Genomic DNA, 27546 nt, shown 5'->3' with positions numbered 1-27546 from the left:
ACCGTTAATCAAGTATTGTTAGTCATTGTTATCAATATGATCTATTGTACAACATATTGTATCATTTCATGAATCCCAAGATTGCTCAGAACTCCCCTTACTAGATAAGTGGCCCCCTTTGGTTTCTTAGATGTCACACTGTAACATACATTGATGTGTACGCATGCCTCTTGGATATGTCTTCCATCAACATCATGTTTACTCTTGCTTTACTTCCAGACATTGACTCTGTGATTCTGGCTGAGGGAGACATTGTCCTCGACTTGGTAAGTAGGCCCTATAGTCAATATTCTGGATTACAATCCGTCATTTCGTTTCAAAGATACGTCATACGTTAATGTCTTTATAAATACTTTTACCTGTAACACCATACAGTCGAATACAAAACACCATTTTGGATGCACAACTGCATCTGCAACTATCTATTAATTAAGTTATTTAATTTATGTTTTTTTTTCTCTAAGATGTCTCAATAATCACGATTATAAAAGCAATGACAAGTAATGACAAGTAATGACAAGTAATGACACATGTTGCTGTACTGATGTTGACATGTTTGTTGGATCCATGAAGCCGAATTACATGATCGGAATGGTCCGGAAAAGAAGACAACCTAAGGTGCTATTCTGTAAGACTGGCCTGCAGTGCCTCTCTTGTCCTGCACGTCACGTGACATTCAGCATCCAATCAGCATGTCTGTATTAGTTGTAGAAATGATGTCTTTTAATGTTTCCTGTTGACTCAGCATGTTTACCTTCAAATCTTTATCTACAGAACACCATTGAAAAACTGGAGCATGTCCACCGTGTGATTCTATTCGTCTCTGGAAATTATACTGCTCAAAAGAATTTAAAGAACACCCGATTTGATCTTTAACGTCTTTTGAGTAGTAGAACAAGACGTTATGGCACCAATCTGAACAAATGATCCATCTCTTTAATATTTATAAACTGTCCCTTCAGATGTTAATTCTAAGTGGTCTGGAAATAATAAATGTAGTTTTTGTTGCTCCCATTCTTGTGTCACCATTGCCGTGACCTCTTCCTGTTTCCATTCTGCACATGCCACACAGAATGACGGTATTCCACGCCTCCTCCCTCCTCCTTTGTGTTTTATGTCCGTAGCCTTGATCTTTAATGTTTTGTGATTTTTGTTCTGTCTTGTGCAAGACTCATACAGCTGCTTCTATGCATGTTCTGTTTAAACACGATGCACTTGAAATTGTGTTAAGTTTAGATATACATCGCGACCAAGAACCCATTAGCTCATTCCATGTCTACTCAAGTGGAATTTATTACGCTTGCAGTAGTAGACCACAGTCCCGCATTCCTCAGAGCACCGTAATGTGAGCGATGTTTACCACGAGAGATGTAATCTTCATGTATGATATTCCTTGAAACGTCTCCCATGAATGGAAGCAGGTTTACCTTATGAATGGTCTTTTAAACCTCAATGTCAGTCCAACCTTGAGCTACGTTAACAACCTTATTACCATAGTTTCTGTCTGTTTCTGCCATCCGACTACTACGATGCTGGCAGAGACAGTGTTCGCAGTATATCATGGGCTACCGACGTACATTCCCGTGGGGGTTCTTGAGTTTAGACCAGACGTATGTCGGCGGGTAGTGACAGTGGTGATTTCTTAAGGAAAGTAAATTAGGTTTAATTGTGCAACAGTTCCACTTATGTGGCAAGTATGTCAGTGTCAGATTGAGACCCAAATGGTGAAAGTGCCAACTTATTTCAATACATCTATATCAACATTCTTGTAAGTCACGGCGAAGGCATTGTGAGATTCATTAGAAAATGTTCATTGCTGAATCAGCACTTTAGATGTGAATGAGCATGTATTATAACGTATATAAACATATCTCTATTAATGCATTCGTGACCAACTCGTGTTATTCTGGGACAGGCCGAATAGCGACTTGGGCCCCTCTCGTGGCCATTGTTGCGACCGGGTTCCGTCTTAGCGCAAATGGGATACCTAAAACAATTCTAAACTCGTTGCGTAATAGGTCACATATATTTCCCCATATATTATATATATTTCAGATTTAAAACACATCGGGACATGCGGAATTATACAGTATGATTGAACATATTTCACTGTGTCTTGGGTATATTTTTAGATGCAAGACATAAGTAAAATCAAAAATTATTTCTGAGGGTTCTTTGACGAAGAACTTGGAAACATACGCGCATTCTGATTGGTTTGTCGTATTTTCGCACATAAGATTCATCGACAGGGGGACGAGTCTTCTGCAGGTCACGGAAAGGGCCGAGTGGTGACGAATGCTATTACTGAAGTAAATATAACCATACATATAAGAAAGAAAATAATTCTTGAATGAGGATTTTAACACTTTGAAATTAATGATAAGTAAATCGTTGAATAAAAAATAGTTCTATTTCAATCTATGTTTACAACGCACGGTAATTAGCATGACCGATCCAGGATCTGACAGCTGAAATGTAAGTTTGATCACATAATCCTGTCTACAATGTAGTGTTATTGCCGCTCTAGTTTCACGCACTGTACGGTTTCCCACAAGATACATTCTGAGGCGCAACCATCATTAACGCGGGTTAACTGTTGTATATTCGAGTAATGATGAATCGCCATATCCAATATATAACATTATCATTCACAGAGGCGCAACGCAGTCCGGGATCTGTACGGAACATGGCTGAACAGGACCGTTCCGTATGAAATACAGAGTTCCTATGGTAAGTGCATGTGTACCAAGGGGGTAATCTAGGCGGCTCAGAATCACGCTCTCTCAACTTGAGCTTAAAATACCAGGATGGGGTATGGTAGTGCTCTTTTCATGTTAACTGAGCTCCAATTACAAGCTCGACCGCACTATGTTTAATTACATATTCCTACATCCTTGGTGGGGGTGTTTTGGTGTGTGTGTGTTGTGTGTTGGGGTTGGGGGGGGGGGGGGGGGGGGGGGGGGGGGGGGGCGGGGGGGGGAGGGGAGGGGGCTGGTTGGCCCAATCGGCTAAGGCCCTGCGATTCACTATGCAGAGCTGCGTCCCTTGGGCACCTATGTTCGTGGGTTCAAATCCCGGTTCGCCCCGATTATGTTTCTAAGCTTGTCAGCACCATACCTGTGCTCGTGGGTTTCACCGAATTGGTGAACGTCTGAGACCTGCATCACTTCGGGCTTTCCTCCCCCATTCAGCTGACACGCCGTGATATAACTGGAATACTGTTAAAAGCGGCGTTAAACCCTACTCACTCATTCACGCAGAATCTGCTTGTATTGATGTTAAATCGTACCCCAACTGTCATTGTCAGTTCGCTTTCACCACAACCTTCTTGCTATCGATGGCAAGTACTTGCAAGTCTTCTATCATCATAATCACTGTTATTACAGATGAAAATCAACGCCGTGAAATGCGAATGGCTATGGAGGAGTTCGAGCAAAAAACGTGCGTCCGGTTCCGCCCCCGGACAAACGAGCCTGATTACATTCGAATTCTGCCCGATGGAGGGTAAATTCTTTGTTTATAAATTACTCTTCGTTACAATGTGTGAGAACTGTGGTCCGCCAACTGTGGAAACAACACTGCTGCCATTTGTCAATTGAATCTCCACGGTTCGCCCCGATTATGTTGCAAGGTTTGTCAGCACAATACCCGTGCTCGTTGGTTTCATCGAAGTGGTAAACGTCTGAGACCTGCATCACTTCGGGCTGTCCTCCCACATTAAGCTGACACGCCGTGATATGACTGGAATACTGTTAAAAGCGGCGTAACTCCCTCCCTCACTCACTCGAATCTTCATATTCATTACCTATACTTGTAGATATTTCCAATTTGCTTCACATTTCTTGATAAATCGGCATCATAAGTAAATCAGTGCTAAATAGTTTTTTTTATTGAATTAAATCGTTTTTTAATGTGTTCCGTGCAATACAGACACACAGGTATATTCGTTATGGTATAGTCCCGTGAAGATTCCGGGTTAGAATTTATCTTCGGCAACCCATGCTTGTCGTAAGAGGCGTCTATGCTTGTCATAAGAGGCGTCTACGCTTGTCGTAAGAGGCGTCTACGCTTGTCGTAAGAGGCGACTCACGGGATCAGGTAGTCAGGTTCGCTGACTTGGTTGATGCATGTCATCGTATCCCAATTGCGTTTATTGATGCTCATGATGTCAATCATTGGAATATCTGGTCCAGATTCGATTAATTACAGACCACCGTCATATAGCTCGAATATTGATGAGTTCAACGTTAAACAACAAACAAACAAATAAATAAACAAATGATACTTATCACGTTAACATGGAGGGTTTGAGCCGTTTTGTGTCAACCTATGTCCACCATCATGACTGCATATTGGTTGTGTCCCCTACAGCTGTTCCAGCTCCGTGGGTCGGAAAGGAGGGAAGCAGAAAGTGTCCATCGACTCCAACTGTGACAACAAGGGCACCATCATGCACGAGCTGATGCACGCCCTTGGCTTCTGGCACGAGCATAGTCGACCTGACAGGGACCACTACATCACCATCATGTGGGACAACATTGCTAAAGGTGAGTATAGTCGACCTGGCAAGGATCACTTCATCACCATCATGTGGGACAACATAGCTAAAGGTGAGTATAGTCGACCTGGCAGGGATCACTTCATCACCATCATGTGGGACAACATAGCTAAAGGTGAGTATAGTCGACCTGACAGGGACCACTTCATCACCATCATGTGGGACAACATAGCTAAAGGTGAGTATAGTCGACCTGGCAGGGACCACTACATCACCATCATGTGGGACAACATAGCTAAAGGTGAGTATAGTCAACCTGGCAGGGACCACTACATCACCATCATGTGGAGCAACATAGCTAAAGGTGAGTATAGTCGACCTGGCAGGGACCACTACATCACCATCATGTGGGGCAACATAGCTAAAGGTGAGTATAGTCAACCTGGCAGGGACCACTACATCACCATCATGTGGGGCAACATAGCTAAAGGTGAGTATAGTCGACCTGGCAGGGACCACTACATCACCATCATGTGGGGCAACATAGCTAAAGGTGAGTATAGTCGAACTGGCAGGGACCACTACATCACCATCATGTGGGGCAACATAGCTAAAGGTGAGTATAGTCGACCTGGCAGGGACCACTACATCACCATCATGTGGGGCAACATAGCTAAAGGTGAGTATAGTCGACCTGGCAGGGACCACTACATCACCATCATGTGGGGCAACATAGCTAAAGGTGAGTATAGTCGACCTGGCAGGGACCACTACATCACCATCATATGGGACAACATAGCTAAAGGTGAGTATAGTCGACCTGGCAGGGACCACTACATCACCATCATGTGGGGCAACATAGCTAAAGGTGAGTATAGTCGACCTGGCAGGGACCACTACATCACCATCATGTGGGGCAACATAGCTAAAGGTGAGTATAGTCGACCTGACAGGGACCACTACATCACCATCATGTGGGACAACATAGCTAAAGGTGAGTATAGTCGACCTGACAGGGACCACTACATCACCATCATGTGGGGCAACATAGCTAAAGGTGAGTATAGTCGAGTATAGTAACTCCTTGTATTTGTAAATGCCATCCATCATGTGCAGTACAAGTCATTTACTGGAGGTCCGGTTCCTCTTACTTAGGAGGGACATGATGTCAAGAAAATGAAAATGAGGCCACTCACATAATTTCATATAACTGTGTTTGATTTAAGGACGATATTATTATGACAAACTGGACATATTATCATCCCTAAAATGTATTTCGGTTTAAATCTGTTTATTTCATTACTGCATATCCTCATATTGAGCATTGAAGATGACATCCCGGTGGGCAACATGAGTTCATCATTTCGGGTTGGTCTTTTTAATAGTTGATGTTGGCTTGTAGGGAATAAGATCCGAGTTCGATATCCTCAATGGTTATATACTGTATATTATCTTCTTCACGCGATAGTGGCGAAATATTTATATCCCATAAATGCCCGAACAGCAAAAATTCACACACGTATTCCAGAACACGAGGACAACTTCAAGTCCTACTCCTCCGACGACATCGACACCCTCGGAGCCCCCTACGACTACGGCTCCATCATGCACTACCGCAACAACACCTTCGCTTTGGATAGGTCCAAGCCAACCATTCTCTCCAAGTTCCCGCTCCCTAGGGGCGTGGTCATGGGGCAGAGAGAGCACCTGTCTGCCATCGACATCTTCAAGATTAACAGGCTGTACAGATGTAGTGAGTATAGACGTTTACCCTCACAATAACAGCGCAATGTAGTGTGAGCATGGTGATATGTATAAAGTGGCCGATGGTGCTGCAGACAGATGGGAGGGACCCCCGCGACAGGGACAGAGGCAGTAATAGGACAATGACCGAAGTAGTGTAGTCTCACCAGGTTCAGTTAAGTTAAATTGAAAATATGACTTAATAGTGAATAAACATTAATTCATGTTTTATTTTAATGCCGTTTACGCCCAAATGAATTTGTTTCGTCGGATAATCCAGACAGGTTGTTTTCTGGTATTTATACTTATTTGATCGTGATTCATAAATACTCATGATATAGTCGGAATCGTACAGTCGGGGCTGCTTTTGGCAGGCATTTGTTGCGAATATGGAAAGGGGTTGTCACTTACATTGTAATGTATTAACTTTGTTATTGTGTTCGATGACTTCAACCTGTGTTCTCCACTTCCCAGATATAACCCACTGCCCTGACGCCGGCATCCCAAAGAATGGCGTCCGTGTGGGCGACGACTTCAAGGTGTCGAAGACGGTGAAGTACAAGTGTCAAAGTGGCTATACTCTGGTGGGAAGTAACGCGCGGTACTGTATGGATCTCGGGGACTGGACTGGCAACTTCCCTGTCTGTCTGCGTGAGTAGATCCGAACTGATGTCTTACCATTTTGGAACCTCGAACTTTTCCCTTCAGTCGTCCGAGGTCATTGTTTCAAAGACAAGCATTCAACGGAAAAGTTATATCCTCCATGCAATTTCCCGGGTTGTCCCTGCACCTTCATGTTGTGTGCCTTCATATGCTCATCTGTCACTTGTTCGTTTGGTAAGCAGACCATTACATGCTTGTAGCCCCTCCTTGTGTCCCTTACCCTGGTATGGCTGTAGTGTTGATGCCCACAGCGGTAAACCTAACTCACTCACTACTTCACATCGCTGCCATTGGTTTTAGCTTCGTACAAAGGGGGTTACCTGCACTACTGCAACCTTGACCAGGGCACCCTGTGTGGTTGGAAGCAGGACTACACAGACGAGCAGAACTGGACCCTCCACAACCGGAGCACGCCGTCGGACTCAACTGGACCCAAGGCTGACCATACCATGGGGACGTCAGAAGGTATGGCGAGGGCACCTACTTGTCAGCCTGACACATTTACGTAACACATATTACAGGAATAAAACCATGTTTATATAGAAATATACTGAAATATATTTACCATTTCGAGTTGTTCCTTGCAAAAAGAAACGGCACAATTTCTTTCATTAAAAAAAGGAGTTTAATGGGGGAAACCATAACACGGGCGAATTAGCTTACTTAATGATATCTCTTACAATTATTACAATGTATCAAAGGTGAACTTACTGTCATATCACATCCTGTACATTTTTCTCATGATATTTACCATGTAATGTGATGCCTCTTATGATACGATGACTATGTACCACTGGACTGAATATATATTTTTTTAAATACTTGTCATCCTGAACAGGGAAAACTGTACTGGTCCACGATGCACCAAACTTATTAAAAACAATAAATACTGTATAGTATCTTAATATATATGTCAGAGACACTGAGGAGGTGATCGATACTTATTGTATAAATGTGAACTTTTGTTATTTCTGCCTTTGAAAGCCATTATCTCCTGGTACTGAATTGAGTATTTGTAGGTCAATGCTGTATGTCTCATGGTACTGGATGGGGTATTTGTAGGTCAGTGCAGAACGTATCTCTTGGCACTGTATGGTGTGTATTTGTATGACAGTGTTGTCTCTCGTTGAACTGTATGTGGTATTTTTATGTCAATACTGTGTGTCTCTTTTAGTACTGTATACAGTATTTGTATTTAAATGCTGTATGTATATGATGGTACTGTATGGGGTATTTGTATGCCAGTGCTGTATGGGATATTTGTGTGTCAAAGCTTTATGTATATAATGGTATTGTGTGTGGTATTTGTATGTCAATACTGTATGTCTCGCATGGTACTGTAGGGGGTATTGTATGTCAATGGTGTATGTCTCGCATGGTACTGTAGGAGGTATTGTATGTCAATGGTGTATGTCTCTCATGCTACTGTAGGATGTATTGTATGTCAATACTGTATGTCTCGCATGGTACTGTAGGAGGTATTGTATGTCAGTGGTGTATATCTCTCATGGTACTGTAGGGGGTATTTTATGTCAATGGTGTATGTCTCTCATGGTACTGTAGGGGATATTTTATGTCACTGCTGTATGGCTTTCGTGGTACATGTATGTAAGTAACATGTGTGTGTCAATGGTGTATGTCTCGCATGGTACTGTAGGAGGTATTGTATGTCAATGGTGTATGTCTCTCATGGTACTGTAGGAGGTATTGTATGTCAATGGTGTATGTCTCTCATGGTACTGTAGGGGGTATTTTATGTCACTGCTGTATGTCTCGCATGGTACTGTAGGAGGTATTGTATGTCAATGGTGTATGTCTCTCATGGTACTGTAGGAGGTATTGTATGTCAATGGTGTATGTCTCTCATGGTACTGTAGGAGGTATTGTATGTCAATGGTGTATGTCTCTCATGGTACTGTAGGGGGTATTTTATGTCACTGCTGTATGGCCTTCGTGGTACATGTATGTAAGTAACATGTGTGTGTCAATGTTGTATGTCTCTCATGGTACTGTATGTGACACTTATGTCAATGACGTGTGTCTGTGTGCCCCAATGCTCGTGTATGGTCCTATCTCTTCAGGTTACTACATCTACCTAGAGAGCTCCACACCCTGCAAGGAAGGGGACCGGGCAAGGCTTATCTCCCCTACTTTCAGTTTCCTGGGCACCAAGGCATGTCTTGCGTAAGTGTGTGACAGACACGCATATTTCATAGCTAAAATGCACATGCAATACATTCAAATGTAACATCACATGATCATGATAATACCATAAGGTTATTGAGAAAGAAATTTAAAACTAATTATGTATAAATTACTGTTAAACATATTATAAATGATTCATCTGCCTAACTATACATGTATTCAGATGCACATCTCATCGAAGGCCTGGGTGTATATGTGTCCATGTATCTATGAAACTAGTATGTTGTGCTGATGATTAAGTTTAAATTTAATTGGCGTTATATTCATAAAAAACTTCATTTTGAACACTGATGAAAGCGTCAAAGTATGTGTATCAGAACAAATGCACTGTTTACATAGCCACATAATGACTGGTGGCCAGAGACCATGCCTAGAGCTATACAACGAATACAACAGCAGTACGAACTATTCTACTTCTAAAATAAACAGAGGTACGGGTGGCCCAGTCGTCTAAGGCGCCGCGAATCGCTGTGTAGAGTTGCGTCCCTTGGGCACGCCAGAAACCTACAATTGTGGGTTCGAATCCCGGTTCGCCACAGTTATGTTTCTAGGTTTGTCAGCACCTTACCCGTGCTCATGGGTTTCACCGAAGTGGTAAACGTCTGAGACCTGCATCACTTCGGGCTTTCCTCCCACATTTAGCTGACACGCCGTGATATAAATGGAATAATGTTAAAAGCGGCGTTAAACCCCACTCACTCTACAATCAACATGATGTTGTGTTTGTGCCGTGACAGGTTCCACTACCACATGTACGGCAAGACGATGGGGACGTTGAACGTCTACCAGCGGGTCGGGGGCAAGAACGTACCCAAGTTCTCCCTGTCCGACAACCATGGCACCAGCTGGCACATGGCGGTCTTCGTCCTCGACGACTCCAGCAGCTTCCAGGTATACAGCACCACACTGAGTGGACACAGACTCACATAGAAAACTCGTTATAAGCATATGCTAGTATACAACACCACACTGAGTGGACACAGACTCAGATAGAAAACTGGTTATAAGCATATGCTAGTATACAGCACCACACTGAGTGGACACAGACCCACATAGAAAACTGGTTATAAGCATATGCTAGTATACAACATCACACTGAGTGGACACAGACCCACATAGAAAACTCGTTATAAGCATATGCTAGTATACAACATCACACTGAGTGGACACAGACCCACATAGAAAACTCGTTATAAGCATATGCTAGTATACAGCATCACACTGAGTGGACACAGACTCAGATAGAAAACTCGTTATAAGCATATGCTAGTATACAGCACCACACTGAGTGGACACAGACTCACATAGAAAACTGGTTATAAGCATATGCTAGTATACAGCACCACACTGAGTGGACACAGACTCACATAGAAAACTGGTTATAAGCATATGCTAGTATACAGCACCACACTGAGTGGACACAGACCCACATAGAAAACTCGTTATAAGCATATGCTAGTATACAACATCACACTGAGTGGACACAGACCCACATAGAAAACTCGTTATAAGCATATGCTAGTATACAGCATCACACTGAGTGGACACAGACTCAGATAGAAAACTCGTTATAAGCATATGCTAGTATACAACATCACACTGAGTGGACACAGACCCACATAGAAAACTCGTTATAAGCATATGCTAGTATACAACGTCACACTGAGTGGACACAGACCCACATAGAAAACTCGTTATAAGCATATGCTAGTATACAGCACCACACTGAGTGGACACAGACTCAGATAGAAAACTCGTTATAAGCATATGCTAGTATACAACGTCACACTGAGTGGACACAGACCCACATAGAAAACTCGTTATAAGCATATGCTAGTATACAGCACCACACTGAGTGGACACAGACTCACATAGAAAACTGGTTATAAGCATATGCTAGTATACAGCACCACACTGAGTGGACACAGACCCACATAGAAAACTCGTTATAAGCATATGCTAGTATACAACATCACACTGAGTGGACACAGACCCACATAGAAAACTCGTTATAAGCATATGCTAGTATACAGCATCACACTGAGTGGACACAGACTCAGATAGAAAACTCGTTATAAGCATATGCTAGTATACAACATCACACTGAGTGGACACAGACTCAGATAGAAAACTGGTTATAAGCATATGCTAGTATACAGCACCACACTGAGTGGACACAGACCCACATAGAAAACTCGTTATAAGCATATGCTAGTATACAACATCACACTGAGTGGACACAGACCCACATAGAAAACTCGTTATAAGCATATGCTAGTATACAACATCACACTGAGTGGACACAGACCCACATAGAAAACTCGTTATAAGCATATGCTAGTATACAGCACCACACTGAGTGGACACAGACTCAGATAGAAAACTCGTTATAAGCATATGCTAGTATACAACATCACACTGAGTGGACACAGACCCACATAGAAAACTCGTTATAAGCATATGCTAGTATACAGCACCACACTGAGTGGACACAGACTCACATAGAAAACTCGTTATAAGCATATGCTAGTATACAACATCACACTGAGTGGACACAGACTCAGATAGAAAACTGGTTATAAGCATATGCTAGTATACAACATCACACTGAGTGGACACAGACTCACATAGAAAACTGGTTATAAGCATATGCTAGTATACAGCACCACACTGAGTGGACACAGACTCACATAGAAAACTCGTTATAAGCATATGCTAGTATACAACATCACACTGAGTGGACACAGACTCAGATAGAAAACTCGTTATAAGCATATGCTAGTATACAACATCACACTGAGTGGATACAGACTCAGATAGAAAACTCGTTATAAGCATATGCTAGTATACAGCACCACAATGAGTGGACACAGACTCACATAGAAAACTTGTTATAAGCATATGCCAGTATACAGCATGACACTGAGTGGACACAGACTCAGATAGAAAACTCGTTATAAGCATATGCTAGTATACAACATCACACTGAGTGGACACAGACCCACATAGAAAACTGGTTATAAGCATATGCTAGTATACAACATCACACTGAGTGGACACAGACCCACATAGAAAACTGGTTATAAGCATATGCTAGTATACAGCACCACACTGAGTGGACACAGACTCACATAGAAAACTCGTTATAAGCATATGCTAGTATACAACATCACACTGAGTGGACACAGACCCACATAGAAAACTCGTTATAAGCATATGCTAGTATACAGCACCACACTGAGTGGACACAGACTCACATAGAAAACTCGTTATAAGCATATGCTAGTATACAACATCACACTGAGTGGACACAGACTCAGATAGAAAACTCGTTATAAGCATATGCTAGTATACAGCACCACACTGAGTGGACACAGACCCACATAGAAAACTCGTTATAAGCATATGCTAGTATACAGCACCACACTGAGTGGACACAGACTCACATAGAAAACTCGTTATAAGCATATGCTAGTATACAGCATCACACTGAGTGGACACAGACTCAGATAGAAAACTGGTTATAAGCATATGCTAGTACACAACATCACACTGAGTGGACACAGACTCACATAGAAAACTAGTTATAAGCATATGCTAGTATACAGCACCACACTGAGTGGACACAGACTCACATAGAAAACTCGTTATAAGCATATGCTAGTATACAACATCACACTGAGTGGACACAGACTCAGATAGAAAACTGGTTATAAGCATATGCTAGTATACAGCACCACACTGAGTGGACACAGACCCACATAGAAAACTGGTTATAAGCATATGCTAGTATACAGCACCACAATGAGTGGACACAGACTCACATAGAAAACTGGTTATAAGCATATGCTAGTATACAACATCACACTGAGTGGACACAGACTCAGATAGAAAACTGGTTATAAGCATATGCTAGTATACAACATCACACTGAGTGGACACAGACTCACATAGAAAACTGGTTATAAGCATATGCTAGTATACAGCACCACACTGAGTGGACACAGACCCACATAGAAAACTCGTTATAAGCATATGCTAGTATACAACATCACACTGAGTGGACACAGACTCAGATAGAAAACTCGTTATAAGCATATGCTAGTATACAGCACCACACTGAGTGGACACAGACCCACATAGAAAACTCGTTATAAGCATATGCTAGTATACAGCACCACACTGAGTGGACACAGACTCACATAGAAAACTCGTTATAAGCATATGCTAGTATACAACATCACACTGAGTGGACACAGACCCACATAGAAAACTCGTTATAAGCATATGCTAGTATACAGCACCACACTGAGTGGACACAGACTCAGATAGAAAACTCGTTATAAGCATATGCTAGTATACAACATCACACTGAGTGGACACAGACCCACATAGAAAACTCGTTATAAGAAAACTCAGATAGAAAACTCAACAATACAGTAAACTATAAATAACGAACCTTTAGTGGTCCCGGGCATTTGCTGTATACATGCTGTATACTGCGGTTATAACGAACTAAAATTAACGGTCCCTTTTGTATCGAGATTAGATATTTGTTTCTGCTACAGCTGCAAAACCTGATATTTTTATTTAAAACTATAAGCGTATTTAAAAAAGAAAGAAAAACACTTTGCAACAATGTCATTTTTGTGGCAGGCATTTTTTGTCGACATTCTGAAGCTTAATTATTTTTTTCAAGAATGTTTTTGTATCAGCGAGGTTTGGTTTGAAACTGTTGTGTCTGTTTCATCAGCTGGTATTCGAGGCGGTGGCCGGGAGCAGCTTCAAGAGCGACATGGCCGTCGACGACATCGTTGTTGGATCCTGCGACAGCCTGTCAACACTTGTCAACGGTACTGATACACATATAGATATGTAGATCTACGCTCGGCTGCAGTGTTGCACTATCATATGTTCATAATACTCAAAGGTTGCTAGGACCATAATCCACACCCAATCATTACTCGGGCACTTGAAATAACAAACACGAACGAAATATGTTCCTGCTGCTGTGTATCATTTAATGTATACTATATATGTGTAAGAATCAGATCTGTGGCATGATGTCTAGTTATGGTTGATGTTACCATGACATGGCCAAGAACGTAATAGAAACACCTATACATCAATACCATAAGTATAAACCACCCTACGTGGTTTGGACGAAGGCCGCTTTGATCAGCATTTCAGTTACATCACGGCGTGTTGGCTTAATGTGGGAAGAGAGTGAGCCAGGTCTTCCACGGTTTCCACTTCAGTGCAAGCACAAACACGGTCACGGTGCTGACAAACCTAGAAACATTATCAGGGAGAACCGGGATTCGAACCAACAATCATAGGTTTCTGGCATGCCCAAAGGGACGCAACTCTGTACGGTGGCTATGACGAGTGAGACATTCGTGCCCCCAAATTCATCCAGAGGTTAACAAGGGGTGTCAAAGAGTTAGAATAATGAAGGGGAACAAGCAGGAATCACGGGAAGCATCCATTTACATTCCTTCAGAATGAGGCCGGGGTGGTCGGGTAGCCTAGTGGTTAAAGCGTTCGCTCGTTACTCCGAAGACCCGGGTTCGAATCCCGACATGGGTACAATGTGTGAAGCCCATTTCTGGCGGCCCCCGCCGTGATATTGCTGGAATACCGCTAAAAGCGGCGTAAAACCAAACTCACTCACTCACTCAGAATGAGGCCATAGCGTTCATGGCGTCATGTGTGTATCTCACCCTGCACATGACAGCATGTGACAATCATGGACATGTCCTTCACGAATAAAACGATGTCCCAGGGATTAGACCGCCATAGATCTTATTCTCACATTGTCATACAACCAGTCTCATTGGCACCAACAAGAAGTGAGCCTTCAAAATTAATGAACTTCAAGCTCTCAGTATGTTGAACTGTCGACAGTTTCAAGACTGTATTTGTTGAATCCGTTGTGGTTGGCCTACATAAATGATACCGTACTTTGATCATGATTGTGCTTAGCAATCGGAGAGTAGTATAGACACTGCTGTAATGTTCCTGATAATGCAGCTGATTGTACAGTTTTGCCGCTTTACCGACAACCATCATTCAGATACACGTGTATCACTAGCAACACAACACGGCTGCTCAACTGCGTGTACGGATTGCATTTGGCCTCCAAGCAACAACTGTGGTATGCAAGCAGTGTTTATAATAGCGGGCATTTTCTTCGATATGAATGACGGTTTTACATGGCCGAAAGAGAACGAGGGGGGATGAGGTTGGTTCATGGATGTTTACCCGTGTGGTCTGACCAGCATGTTATATTAGACATAAGCCTAATTTTCAGATACAGTGTATGCATTTCGTCTGGAGTCTGTGAGCTACCCGCAACATTACTGTGATAGTATAGTCATGGATGCTGTATTTTCCAGTGACAGAGATCCACAAAACAATGCATAATATGATGCAGATGCTTCTGCTTTGAATAATTCTCTGTTCCCTGTGATTTGCATGTGACAAAATAAATACTTGCGAATAACTCCGTGTCATTGTTCTAAACAACATAATATGGCCGTGCCTACCATAATTGTCAGAACCACATTGTCATGGCTGGTGGGAGAATCTCTTCCAGATCTGATGAACACTACTAGGTGTATTACCCATGTTATATGTTTCACATACTGGACAACATCTCGGTAATAGATTAATGGAATACCTCTGAGTAATGATGTGTTCAAACTCAGGAAGGATGTCGGACACCTGACAACAGACAAAGCATCACACAGCACGCGTGGCACGATCCTGAAGTACCCGGGCCAAGTGTCCCAGCAACCGAGTTGAGGACGCACAGGGGGGGACGAAGTTCGTGTTCGCTCACACTCCTCATAAAAAGTAATGCACAGGCGATGTAATATCTTCAGCGCTGATGATCTCAATTGAGGATGAAACAGTTAAGACTTCAGATGGTGCCAGATTTAACGACATGTAATGGTGAAAAGTAAATATTCCTGCAATGGCCGATATTTCATTCGGAGATGAATCTCCTCATACAGTGACAGTGTCGTGGTTGATGCCATTGAAGTTGGAACTTCCTGTTGCTTGTATAACTAATTTTTGCCGGCATCTGTCTGCTCTAAAGGTCCTCACATCGACTACTGTCGAAAATGAACCACAAAATGATGAAGACGTCGAATATATTTTTTCGCTCACTTCGTGATTCGAGTAGTGAACGCACCAGCCGCACCCCCACCCCTACCCTCACCCCACCCCTCACCCCTTACCCCCCTCACCCCACCCCTCACCCCTTACCTCCCTCATCCCCCCTCACCCCTTACCCCACCCTCACCGCAACCCCACCCTCACATCCACCCTCACCGCACCCCCAACCCCACCCTCACACCCACCCTCATCACACCTTCACAGCCACCCTCACCGCACCCCCACCCCACCCCTCACCCCTAACCCCACCCCTCACCCCTTACCCCACCCTCACCGCTACCACACCCTCACATCCACCCTCACCGCACCTCCAACCCCACCCTCACACCCACCCTCATCGCACCCTCACAGCCACCCTCACCGCACCCCCACCCTCACATCCACCCTCACCGCAACCACACCCTCACACCCACCCTCACCGCAACCCCACCCTCACATCCACCCTCACCGCACCTCCAACCCCACTCTCACACCCACCCTCATCGCACCCTCACAGCCACCCTCACCGCACCCCCACCCCACCCCTCACCCCTAACCCCACCCTCACCGCACTCCCACCCTCACACCCACCCTCACCGCACCCGCACCCCCACCCCCACACTCACCCCAACCCTACACCACGCAACTACACACATTTGTGGAAAATCCTGGATCGGCCTTTGCAAATTCAGTGTGCATGTTTGGGATTAGGCCTTCACTGCAGGTACTCGCATGACGGCGTGTGTACACGTATCTCATGCCCATACTCTGACAACACACAACCAGTCGCGCCGAAACTTGGCTCTTTCCTACATGAGTCCTACATAGAAATACCATAGAAGGAAATGTTGTCACAAATTACTTGTACAAGTCTTATATGTTTTTGTCTATCCTGTTAACGGTACACAAATATATAGAGCAAGTTATGAAGTTAAAACGGTTGTCTCAATATCAAATGCCTGGCGGAAATAGAGACACAAACCAGTGACAATATATTCTGTACATGACATACACATACTCTGTACATGGCGGACCGTCTGATCTGCTCCCCTGCTTTTTTGCGATCATTAATATGTCTTTAACAACGTCGATTTTGCAGCTGCTACACCGGAGACGATGTCGTGCGACTTCAACAGCGACACTTGTGGCTGGATACAGTCTAAGGACGACGTATTTGACTGGACATTGGAGAAGGATTCCACCTCTACTTTCAACACAGGACCCGACTGTGACCCCACCGACTGCGCCAACGGTGAGATACTCGATGCAATAGTTCACATCCAAGCTGTGTTAGTGAATCGGTCCTCGGTAGTTATCATACTGTAACAGAGAGGATCAATCTGTGAATTGGATATCAATACACATCAATACACAATATGTCCTCCACAACCCACAGAAAGCAATATGTGAACATGAACACACACACACACACACACACACACACACACACACACACACACACACACACACACACACACACACACACACACACACTCACTCACTCACTCACTCACTCACACACACACACACACACTCACTCACTCACTCACTCACTCACTCACTCACTCACTCACTCACTCACTCACTCACTCACTCACTCACTCACTCACTCACTCACTCACACACACACACACAGCAATATGTGGATAGGTTATCGGGAGTCTTTCATGTCACACACAGTCCATAGAGAGCAATATGTGGATAGGTTATCGGGACACTTTCACATCACACACAGTTCACAGAGAGCAATATGTGGATAGATTATCGGGACACTTTCACATCAAACACAGTTCACAGAGATCATAATATAAATATGACATCAGTACACGCCCAAAGATCACAGATCTATATGAGAATAGAGTATCTGTAATTTTTCCCAATTCTCCACGGAAGGCTCACAGAGTAGTGTATATATTAATGTATGTTGGGATAAGCGTATCATTGAAAGCTGGGCAAGTTGATCAACCTTTACCAATATTTAGATCAATGATTCATAATGATAATGATAAAAATACATTGTTCTGTTCAACGATAATATATTATATATACAATAATATATAATCATCGTCACATGTTAAAATTGCTGTTGTAACAAATTACAGGCACATATCTGTACACGGAAGCATCGAGCCCAAGGAAGTCAGGCGACACAGCCAGAATAGCCACTCCGGTCTTAAAGGTATTCACAGTCTCACAATATCACTGCAATCTTCAACTTTAACATGCATCATTTTTTAAAAGTTTTTCTTATGTTCAACCCGAATGAGCCCTGTAAGGAGTGCGCCTACATATGACGCAAAGGTCCGTGTTCAGTTCTCCATATGGGTACAGTTATTGTTACCCTTTATTGGTGTTCGCATCTGTATATGTGGCGACAAAGCGCATTCGCCGAGCCAGGGGGTGCAGGCTGCAGTTTGGTCTGTTATTTTGTTACTTACGTCTGTGTTTATTGTACAAGCAGGGAGGTGGACCAAGATGTCTCTCGTTCTCATACCATATGTTCGGGAGCTCAATGGGAACTCTGCGAGTGTATAATGTAGAGCTGGGAGCAGAATCTCAGCTGCTGTGGCAGAGGTCTGGTGACCATGGAAACCTGTGGCATCGAGAACAGATCGACCTTGTCCCCAAATCGCCTTTTCAGGTTGGTAAAATCAGAATGAGAACCTTTATTTATAATTCACAGATCCCCCTGAAGCCGCATTCAGCGCCATCATGGTGTAATCCTGTTAAAAAACAAAATGCACAAAATGGATAACGGTTGCTCCAATTATGTTGGTAAAACCCCTTGGAATGTAAGCTGACATCTCTGATACTCTCTAAAGTATTACTCTCTTGTAATACAACTAAGTGTTCGGCACGCGTGCCTATTGTAAAGCAGCTAACATCGGATCGTTAACTAGACAGCAGATCGCGTTGTAAGACGGACTCCACACCATCGCCTGGCTGTACTAGTATGTCATCATACCCGTGCATTATTGTAACAATATCATGTCCAACCTCAGCTCGCCTTATTGTGACTTCTGATAGCTTAAACCAAATTTTACCATAACGATAAGGAACATTCAACTATGCAAACTGCAAGCTACAGAATAACAATACAATATAAAATCAATGCAGTTTAATATGTAAAATAATGCAGAGAGGTAGAAGTCGCGACCAACTAATCCCTCCTTACACCGCAAAATGGTTCATTATTAGAATTTTTTGTTTGTTTGTTTGTTTGTTTGTTGTTTAACGCCGCACTCAGCAACATTCCAACTATTCGAAGGTGGTCTCTAAAAAAATCAAGTCTGGGCCGGACAATCCAGTCTTTGACATCATGAGCATCGAGTATCGGTCCCGTTAGTCTACGACAAGCATTAGTTGCTGAAGACCTATTCTAACCCGGAATCTTCACGGGTCAATATTAGAATTGTCCATATCCTTGATTGTTGATTAAATTAGTCAACATCCTTCACGTTGTGTACACACAGTTACTCTTCTCTAAATTATTTAATAATGGATATTGTTAATGTTGTCAGTTTAACTCGGTTAAAACTGTTAATACTGTTTCATGCTTCAGATTGTGTTTGAGGGCGTCCGTGGAGCCAGCTGGAGGAGCGACATGGCTATAGACAACGTGGACATCACCAACGGGGAATGTGCAGGTATTACCTATCACCACCATCCTCCCGAGTCAAGAGAGTTAACTGACCATAAGAGTCCAGTTTCCACCATTGGCGAACTAGGCTGGTATCATGGAGTTAGATTTTGGCTGGACTAACCAGTCTATGCATAGTCCAATCAAAATCGCGCAGTGAAAATGAAATCCGGTTCGTAAACTGCCATGCAGATTTCGGTCTATTTCAGAATTTGCAAAGCATGTGCACCACCTCGGTGTCAACAGATATTTTCATGAGTTTCATCTAGGTACTCACGTATTCTGATGCACTTTGCGATACAAGACCCGTTTCATCACAATATAGATCTTGATTATGATCTGATCGTCTTGACTGGGCGCCGCTATTTCATTTGAAGCAAATGCAAGTGATACGAGGGGTGGAATCAGATTGGTCGATAGGAGAGACACAGAAGGGACCTCTGGTGCTACCGATGAATCATCCATGAAGACTGGACGTTACTAGTATTCCGTGGTATAGTGGTAGAGTGTCCACCGAGAGAACGGAAGGTGCGGGGTTCGATCCCCGGCTGCGTCGTACCAAAAGACGTTAAACAATAGTACTTGTTGTTACCCTGTTACCCTCAGTGAGCTAGCACTTTAAATCGGCATCGGTCCTGACTAATACAAGCACGCACACACACACGTACATGCACGTCGCTATATAAGTGCAATATTCATGGACGCGACGTTACCCCCCATTTCACCTATACTAGCTGTCTGTAAGTCCAGCCTTGATGTGTCTAGCTTGATGCGTCACACAGTGTACACAACATACACGATACATGGCTAAACACTATACACATGTAGTGTTAAACAGTGACAGTAGAGCGGAGGAATATGAACACCTGTGTTCAGTGATTCATTCATATATTCCCCTCTAGTTTGCCTTTCACCCCCAATAAGATTTGATGTTCGAGGCTGCTTGTTCTCTGTCGTTGACGCATATTAAAACGATCTCATACAAGTTAAGATGCCCTTTTTGGAGTTTAACCCATTTAGATATCTTTCAGACATGGTACAGTTCAACTGCAAGTTTGACACGGACTGGTGCGGATGGACAAACGCTCAATCCCCCCTGGACACATTTGATTGGGAAAGATCTAATCATTCAACATGGACGCCAGGCACAGGACCAACTGCTGACCACACGACCAGCACAGGTGGGTAATATGTCTCAAACACTTACTGTCAAACCCAGACTTGCTGCAAGAAACCTCTACATATAATATACGGACATACTCCAGATTGTGTCACTAGGAAACACATGTTATTTATCTGCATCAATGATGTACAGATATTGTTAGTCTCTCGTACAGAAACAAAGTTTGTGAAAATCCCCAAGCAAGGCTACATTATTTTGGCAAGTGTGGATTTCTTCATGTTCAAAATGAAAAGATAATCTAGCTTCCTTTCTTTTATATATTAAGAGGCAAATTTAACAAAACAAATCTCAGATTGAATGTAAGTGTATTATTTTATTGAAATGAATTATGTTATCCCATTTGTATCAGTGGACTTAGCAATGGTTTGTGGGGTTGCGAAACGGTGAAGACTGCTGGGATCAGCAGGGCAGGGGCAGCTACTTCACGCCGACCCCTCGGCACACGTAGTCCACATTACACACATGTTGTAATCTTGCTATCTTATTGCAGGCTTCTTCGTCTACATTGAAACTTCAGGGCCCGTGGCCCCTGGCTCCGTCGCCCGTCTGGTGTCCCCCCGCATGACAGACGAGTCCTCGGGCTTCTGTCTGGAGTTCTGGTACCACATGTATGGGAGGGACGTCCGCACCCTCAGCGTCCTCCACTACTCGCTGGAGGGGGGTGGCATCGTCTCGCTTTGGTCCCTCACAGGCGACAAGGGCAACTGGTGGAGACGTCATCGCCAAACTGTCACAAGCACCGAGCAGGACTTTCAGGTGAATATGTGACCCCGTTAATAGTTGGAAACGTCATCGACAGACTTGACCAGCTTGGTCTCAGCGCTCTTATCTCCCATATTTCAAACCACCGATGACCTGTTCAGATGAGTGTGGTGTAACTGTTGAGATATTATTTTTGTAGGTGTCACTGAGTAGGTGGTAGATTTGTCATTGAGTAAGTGGTAGATTTTCATTGAGTAGGTGGTAGATTTGTCATTGAGTAGGTCGTAGATTTGTCATTGAGTAAGTGGTAGATTTGTCATTGAGTAAGTGGTAGATTTGTCATTGAATAGGTGGTAGATTTGTCACTGAGTAAGTGGTAGATTTGTCATTGAGTAAGTGGTAGATTTGTCATTGAATAGGTCGTAGATTTGTCATTGAGTAAGTGGTAGATTTGTCATTGAGTAAGTGGTAGATTTGTCATTGAATAGGTCGTAGATTTGTCATTGAGTAAGTGGTAGATTTGTCATTGAGTAAGTGGTAGATTTGTCATTGAGTAGGTCGTAGATTTGTCATTGAGTAAGTGGTAGATTTGTCATTGAGTAGGTGGTAGATTTGTCATTGAGTAAGTTGTAGATTTGTCATTGAGTAAGTGGTAGATTTGTCATTGAGTAAGTGGTAGATTTGTCATTGAGTAAGTGGTAGATTTGTCATTGAGTAAGTGGTAGATTTGTCATTGAGTAGGTTGTAGATTTGTCATTGAGTAAGTGGTAGATTTGTCATTGAGTAGGTCGTAGATTTGTCACTGAGTAAGTGGTAGATTTGCCATTGAGTAAGTGGTAGATTTGTCATTGAGTAAGTGGTAGATTTGTCATTGAGTAAGTGGTAGATTTGTCATTGAGTAAGTGGTAGATTTGTCATTGGGTAAGAGGTAGATTTGTCATTGAGTAAGTGGTAGATTTGTCACTGAGTAAGTGGTAGATTTGTCATTGAGTAAGTGGTAGATTTGTCATTGAGTAAGTGGTAGATTTGTCATTGAGTAAGTGGTAGATTTGTCATTGAGTAAGTGGTAGATTTGTCATTGAGTAAGTGGTAGATTTGTCATTGAGTAGGTTGTAGATTTGTCATTGAGTAGGTGGTAGATTTGTCATTGAGTAGGTGGTAGATTTGTCACTGAGTAAGTGGTAGATTTGTCATTGAGTAAGTGGTAGATTTGTCATTGAATAGGTGGTAGATTTGTCACTGAGTAAGTGGTAGATTTGTCATTGAGTAAGTGGTAGATTTGTCATTGAATAGGTCGTAGATTTGTCATTGAGTAGGTGGTAGATTTGTCATTGAGTAAGTGGTAGATTTGTCATTGAGTAAGTGGTAGATTTGTCATTGAGTAGGTCGTAGATTTGTCATTGAGTAGGTGGTAGATTTGTCATTGAGTAGGTGGTAGATTTGTCATTGAGTAGGTGGTAGGTTTGTCATTGAGTAGGTGGTAGATTTGTCAATGAGTGGGTCGTAAATTTGTCATTGAATAGGTGGTAGATTTGTCATTGAGTAAGTGGTAGATTTGTCATTGAGTAAGTGGTAGATTTGTCATTGAGTAAGTGGTAGATTTGTCATTGAGTGGGTGATAGATTTGTCATTGAGTGGGTGGTAGATTTGCCATTGAGTAGGTGGTAGATTTGTCATTGAGTAGGTGGTAGATTTGTCACTGAGTAAGTGGTAGATTTGTCATTGAGTAAGTGGTAGATTTGTCATTGAATAGGTGGTAGATTTGTCACTGAGTAAGTGGTAGATTTGTCATTGAGTAAGTGGTAGATTTGTCATTGAATAGGTCGTAGATTTGTCATTGAGTAGGTGGTAGATTTGTCATTGAGTAAGTGGTAGATTTGTCATTGAGTAAGTGGTAGATTTGTCATTGAGTAGGTCGTAGATTTGTCATTGAGTAGGTGGTAGATTTGTCATTGAGTAGGTGGTAGATTTGTCATTGAGTAGGTGGTAGGTTTGTCATTGAGTAGGTGGTAGATTTGTCAATGAGTGGGTCGTAAATATGTCATTGAATAGGTGGTAGATTTGTCATTGAGTAAGTGGTAGATTTGTCATTGAGTAAGTGGTAGATTTGTCATTGAGTAAGTTGTAGATTTGTCATTGAGTAAGTGGTAGATTTGTCATTGAGTAGGTGGTAGGTTTGTCATTGAGTAAGTGGTAGATTTGTCATTGACTAGGTGGTAGATTTGTCATTGAGTAAGTGGTAGATTTGTCATTGAGTAGGTGGTAGATTTGTCATTGAGTGGGTGGTAAATTTGTCATTGAGTAGGTGGTAGATTTGTCATTGAGTAAGTGGTAGATTTGTCATTGAATAGGTCGTAGATTTGTCACTGAGTAAGTGGTAGATTTGTCATTGAGTAAGTGGTAGATTTGTCATTGAATAGGTGGTAGATTTGTCACTGAGTAAGTGGTAGATTTGTCATTGAGTAGGTGGTAAATTTGTCATTGAGTAAGTGGTAGATTTGTCATTGAGTAGGTGGTAGATTTGTCACTGAGTAAGTGGTAGATTTGTCATTGAGTAAGTGGTAGATTTGTCATTGAATAGATGGTAGATTTGTCACTGAGTAAGTGGTAGATTTGTCATTGAGTAAGTGGTAGATTTGTCATTGAATAGGTCGTAGATTTGTCATTGAGTAGGTGGTAGATTTGTCATTGAGTAAGTGGTAGATTTGTCATTGAGTAAGTGGTAGATTTGTCATTGAGTAAGTGGTAGATTTGTCATTGAGTAGGTGGTAGATTTGTCATTGAGTAGGTGGTAGATTTGTCATTGAGTCGGTGGTAGATTTGTCTTTGAGTAAGTGGTAGATTTGTCATTGAGTAAGTGGTAGATTTGTCATTGAGTAAGTGGTAGATTTGTCATTGAGTAAGTGGTAGATTTGTCATTGAGTAAGTGGTAGATTTGTCATTGAGTAGGTGGTAGGTTTGTCATTGAGTAAGTGGTAGATTTGTCATTGAGTAAGTGGTAGATTTGTCATTAAGTAAGTGGTAGATTTGTCATTGAGTAGGTGGTAGATTTGTCATTGAGTAAGTGGTAGATTTGTCATTGAGTAAGTGGTAGATTTGTCATTGAGTAAGTGGTAGATTTGTCATTGAGTAGGTGGTAGATTTGTCATTGAGTAGGTGGTAGGTTTGTCATTGAGTCGGTGGTAGATTTGTCTTTGAGTAAGTGGTAGATTTGTCATTGAGTAAGTGGTAGATTTGTCATTGAGTAAGTGGTAGATTTGTCATTGAGTAAGTGGTAGATTTGTCATTGAGTAAGTGGTAGATTTGTCATTGAGTAAGTGGTAGGTTTGTCATTGAGTAAGTGGTAGATTTGTCATTGAGTAAGTGGTAGATTTGTCATTGAGTAAGTGGTAGATTTGTCATTGAGTAAGTGGTAGATTTGTCATTGAGTGGGTGGTAAATTTGTCATTGAGTAGGTGGTAGATTTGTCATTGAGTAAGTGGTAGATTCGTCATTGAATAGGTGGTAGATTTGTCATTGAGTAAGTGGTAGATTTGTCATTGAGTGGGTGATAGATTTGTCATTGAGTGGGTGGTAGATTTGCCATTGAGTAGGTGGTAGATTTGTCATTGAGTAGACCAATTCAAACCCGGATCATCACGAAGTAGCCTTGATTAGTATTGTGAAATATCAGGAACAGGGGAATGATGCTAACTACTAAAGATCATAACTGGGATAAAACTCGGACACCAACCCGTGATCAGTGGTCTACAACACCGGTAGCCCTCCTAATTAAGACATAGGCCGACACCTTATACTGAGTGAGTGAGTTGGGTTTAACACGACTTTGAACAGTATTTCATTGATATTTCGGCGTGTATCTTGATGTGGGAGGAAAGCTCGCAGTGATGCAAGTCTTACTTAGACGGTTGCCACTCCGGTAAAACTCGATATCACGGGTATAGTGCTGACACCTTCCAACATGAGCAACGCGAATCTTGGATTCAATCCCTCGATTACAGATTTCTGGCACGCCTGACGGACGCAACTCTGTGTACAATGTTACTTTATTATGCTTCAGATCGTATTTGAAGCAGTGGCCGGCGGCTCCCTCGGAGACATTGCCATCGACGACGTGTCCATCACACCTGGCGCATGCTACAGCTTCGACGCCCAGGTGCTGTCAAGAAGGCATTTTCCGTTTTTGCAACGCTCTGGGCGCTGATTGGTTAGAAGGATCATTTGAGCTAATCTATTGGCTAGATTCACTCTTGGAGTGGAGAACGAATGTGATATAGTGAATTATAAAGACTTGTGTGATCTTCAAGGAGGACCACAGACGGACAACGTAATTTGTGTATATATTTTGGAAAGGAAACGCGGGACTGCAGCCATATTGGAACTATATTTTTGAGAGGCAGCAGCGGAGGGATGCGTTTGTAAATATGGTTGTTTGACATTCTGTTTCCCATACTTAAGGGTACTTTGTTGTCTGTTTGCTTAACACGAGTATTATACATTTCAATGCTGAGTGGTGTATCATGTAATAGTCTGAAGCTCTGTAATGATAAGTGCGCGATGTGTAATGCGATTATGATGATGTTTTGCTTTATTGCCTCACCTAAACAACATTTTATTTAACTTCAACAAACCTGGTACCTGTGCGAAAACCTACAAGTAACTTCAAAAAATATATTTCGTCATTTACTTTCTGTTTTTGATCTGAATAAAACCAAATCATTACATTGATTACAGAGATATATAAAACAACAAAAAGCCGGGAACAAATAAGTCGAAACAGTGCTTAGCTCTAAATATAGAAGCTTGATGGCAGGAGTTCGATCTTCATGTAAAGTTACATCATTTCGGATGATGAAAAAACAAATCAAATTGTCCGTTTCATCCAGTGTTTCAGTGGAAACTTTTTATCCGCATTTGCGAATAAGCGAGGCTCCAGGATATATTTTAGCCAACTCAGTGATATGCAACTGATTCGATGTTCTTCGTGTTGTAAATTTATTGTTTGTTATATTAGATTTGTGGATTTATGTTTATTTAAAGCTTCCATTTGAAATCATTATTCACACATAACAGTGTTCAGTAGCAAAGTGATTTATTCTCTATAAAACGGTGTACATCAACTATGAATTTACCATATACTTGAATCTAGGCTGTGGTATAGCTGGCTTGGATGTATTCTACGTGTAACTGTATCTAAAGTAAGCATGCATGACTTTCACTCCAGTATCAAACAGCTAACACTAAAGCTAATCCCAGAAAGGGAACGTTGGTATATTCAGAGCGGGTCTGTCACTTGGAGGATGTAACAAGTCTTGTTGTCATAGCAGCCTGGGACAGAAACCACTGTGAAGTATTGATGAAGATGAAGACATTGTATGAGCGCTTCTTTTTTTAAACATGTTCCGTTTTGATCTGGTTAAATGTGCCATTCAGCTTAATGAAATTGATTGAAAGACATGTTAAACAGATACCACTGCAAAAAAGGAAATAAATATTTCACCCTGATCATGTAAATGCCGCAGTTTGCTCTGTGTTGCCCCCAGTGTATGCCATGCAATAGTTCGAGGAATCATGCAGCTTGGCACTGGAGGTGTCATTTGTGTCACCATATCATTTAAAAACATAACCATCCACGACACGAAATGCGAAAAGTTTAACATTCACGTACATTGTCTAACTTGGGTGGCATTCAATGCACTGACTCCAGTGGCGATAATCCATTTTGTTTTGTCTCAGATGAGTAATATT

General features: G+C 42.3%; 1 protein-coding gene across 1 annotated transcript; it reads left to right on the top strand.

The window, feature by feature from the left end:
* Positions 1-176: 176 nt before the first annotated feature.
* LOC139467841 (MAM and LDL-receptor class A domain-containing protein 1-like) lies at positions 177-27546 on the top strand. The gene is made up of 18 exons (XM_071249344.1): positions 177-266; positions 574-618; positions 2655-2730; positions 3387-3504; positions 4372-4547; positions 6027-6251; positions 6716-6892; positions 7205-7369; positions 8986-9088; positions 9847-10000; positions 13863-13962; positions 17373-17525; positions 18376-18452; positions 18735-18914; positions 19836-19920; positions 20945-21094; positions 21587-21852; positions 25859-27546. Exons 1-18 carry the CDS (start codon positions 177-179, stop codon positions 26000-26002), a joined length of 2484 nt encoding a protein of 827 aa, XP_071105445.1. The 3' UTR covers positions 26003-27546.

Source organism: Haliotis cracherodii, unplaced genomic scaffold (assembly GCF_022045235.1).
Source record: "Haliotis cracherodii isolate W230 unplaced genomic scaffold, xgHalCrac1.p SCAF_2, whole genome shotgun sequence".
Taxonomy (NCBI): Eukaryota; Metazoa; Mollusca; class Gastropoda; order Lepetellida; family Haliotidae; genus Haliotis; species Haliotis cracherodii.
This window is presented reverse-complemented; position numbering and strand designations above follow the sequence as displayed.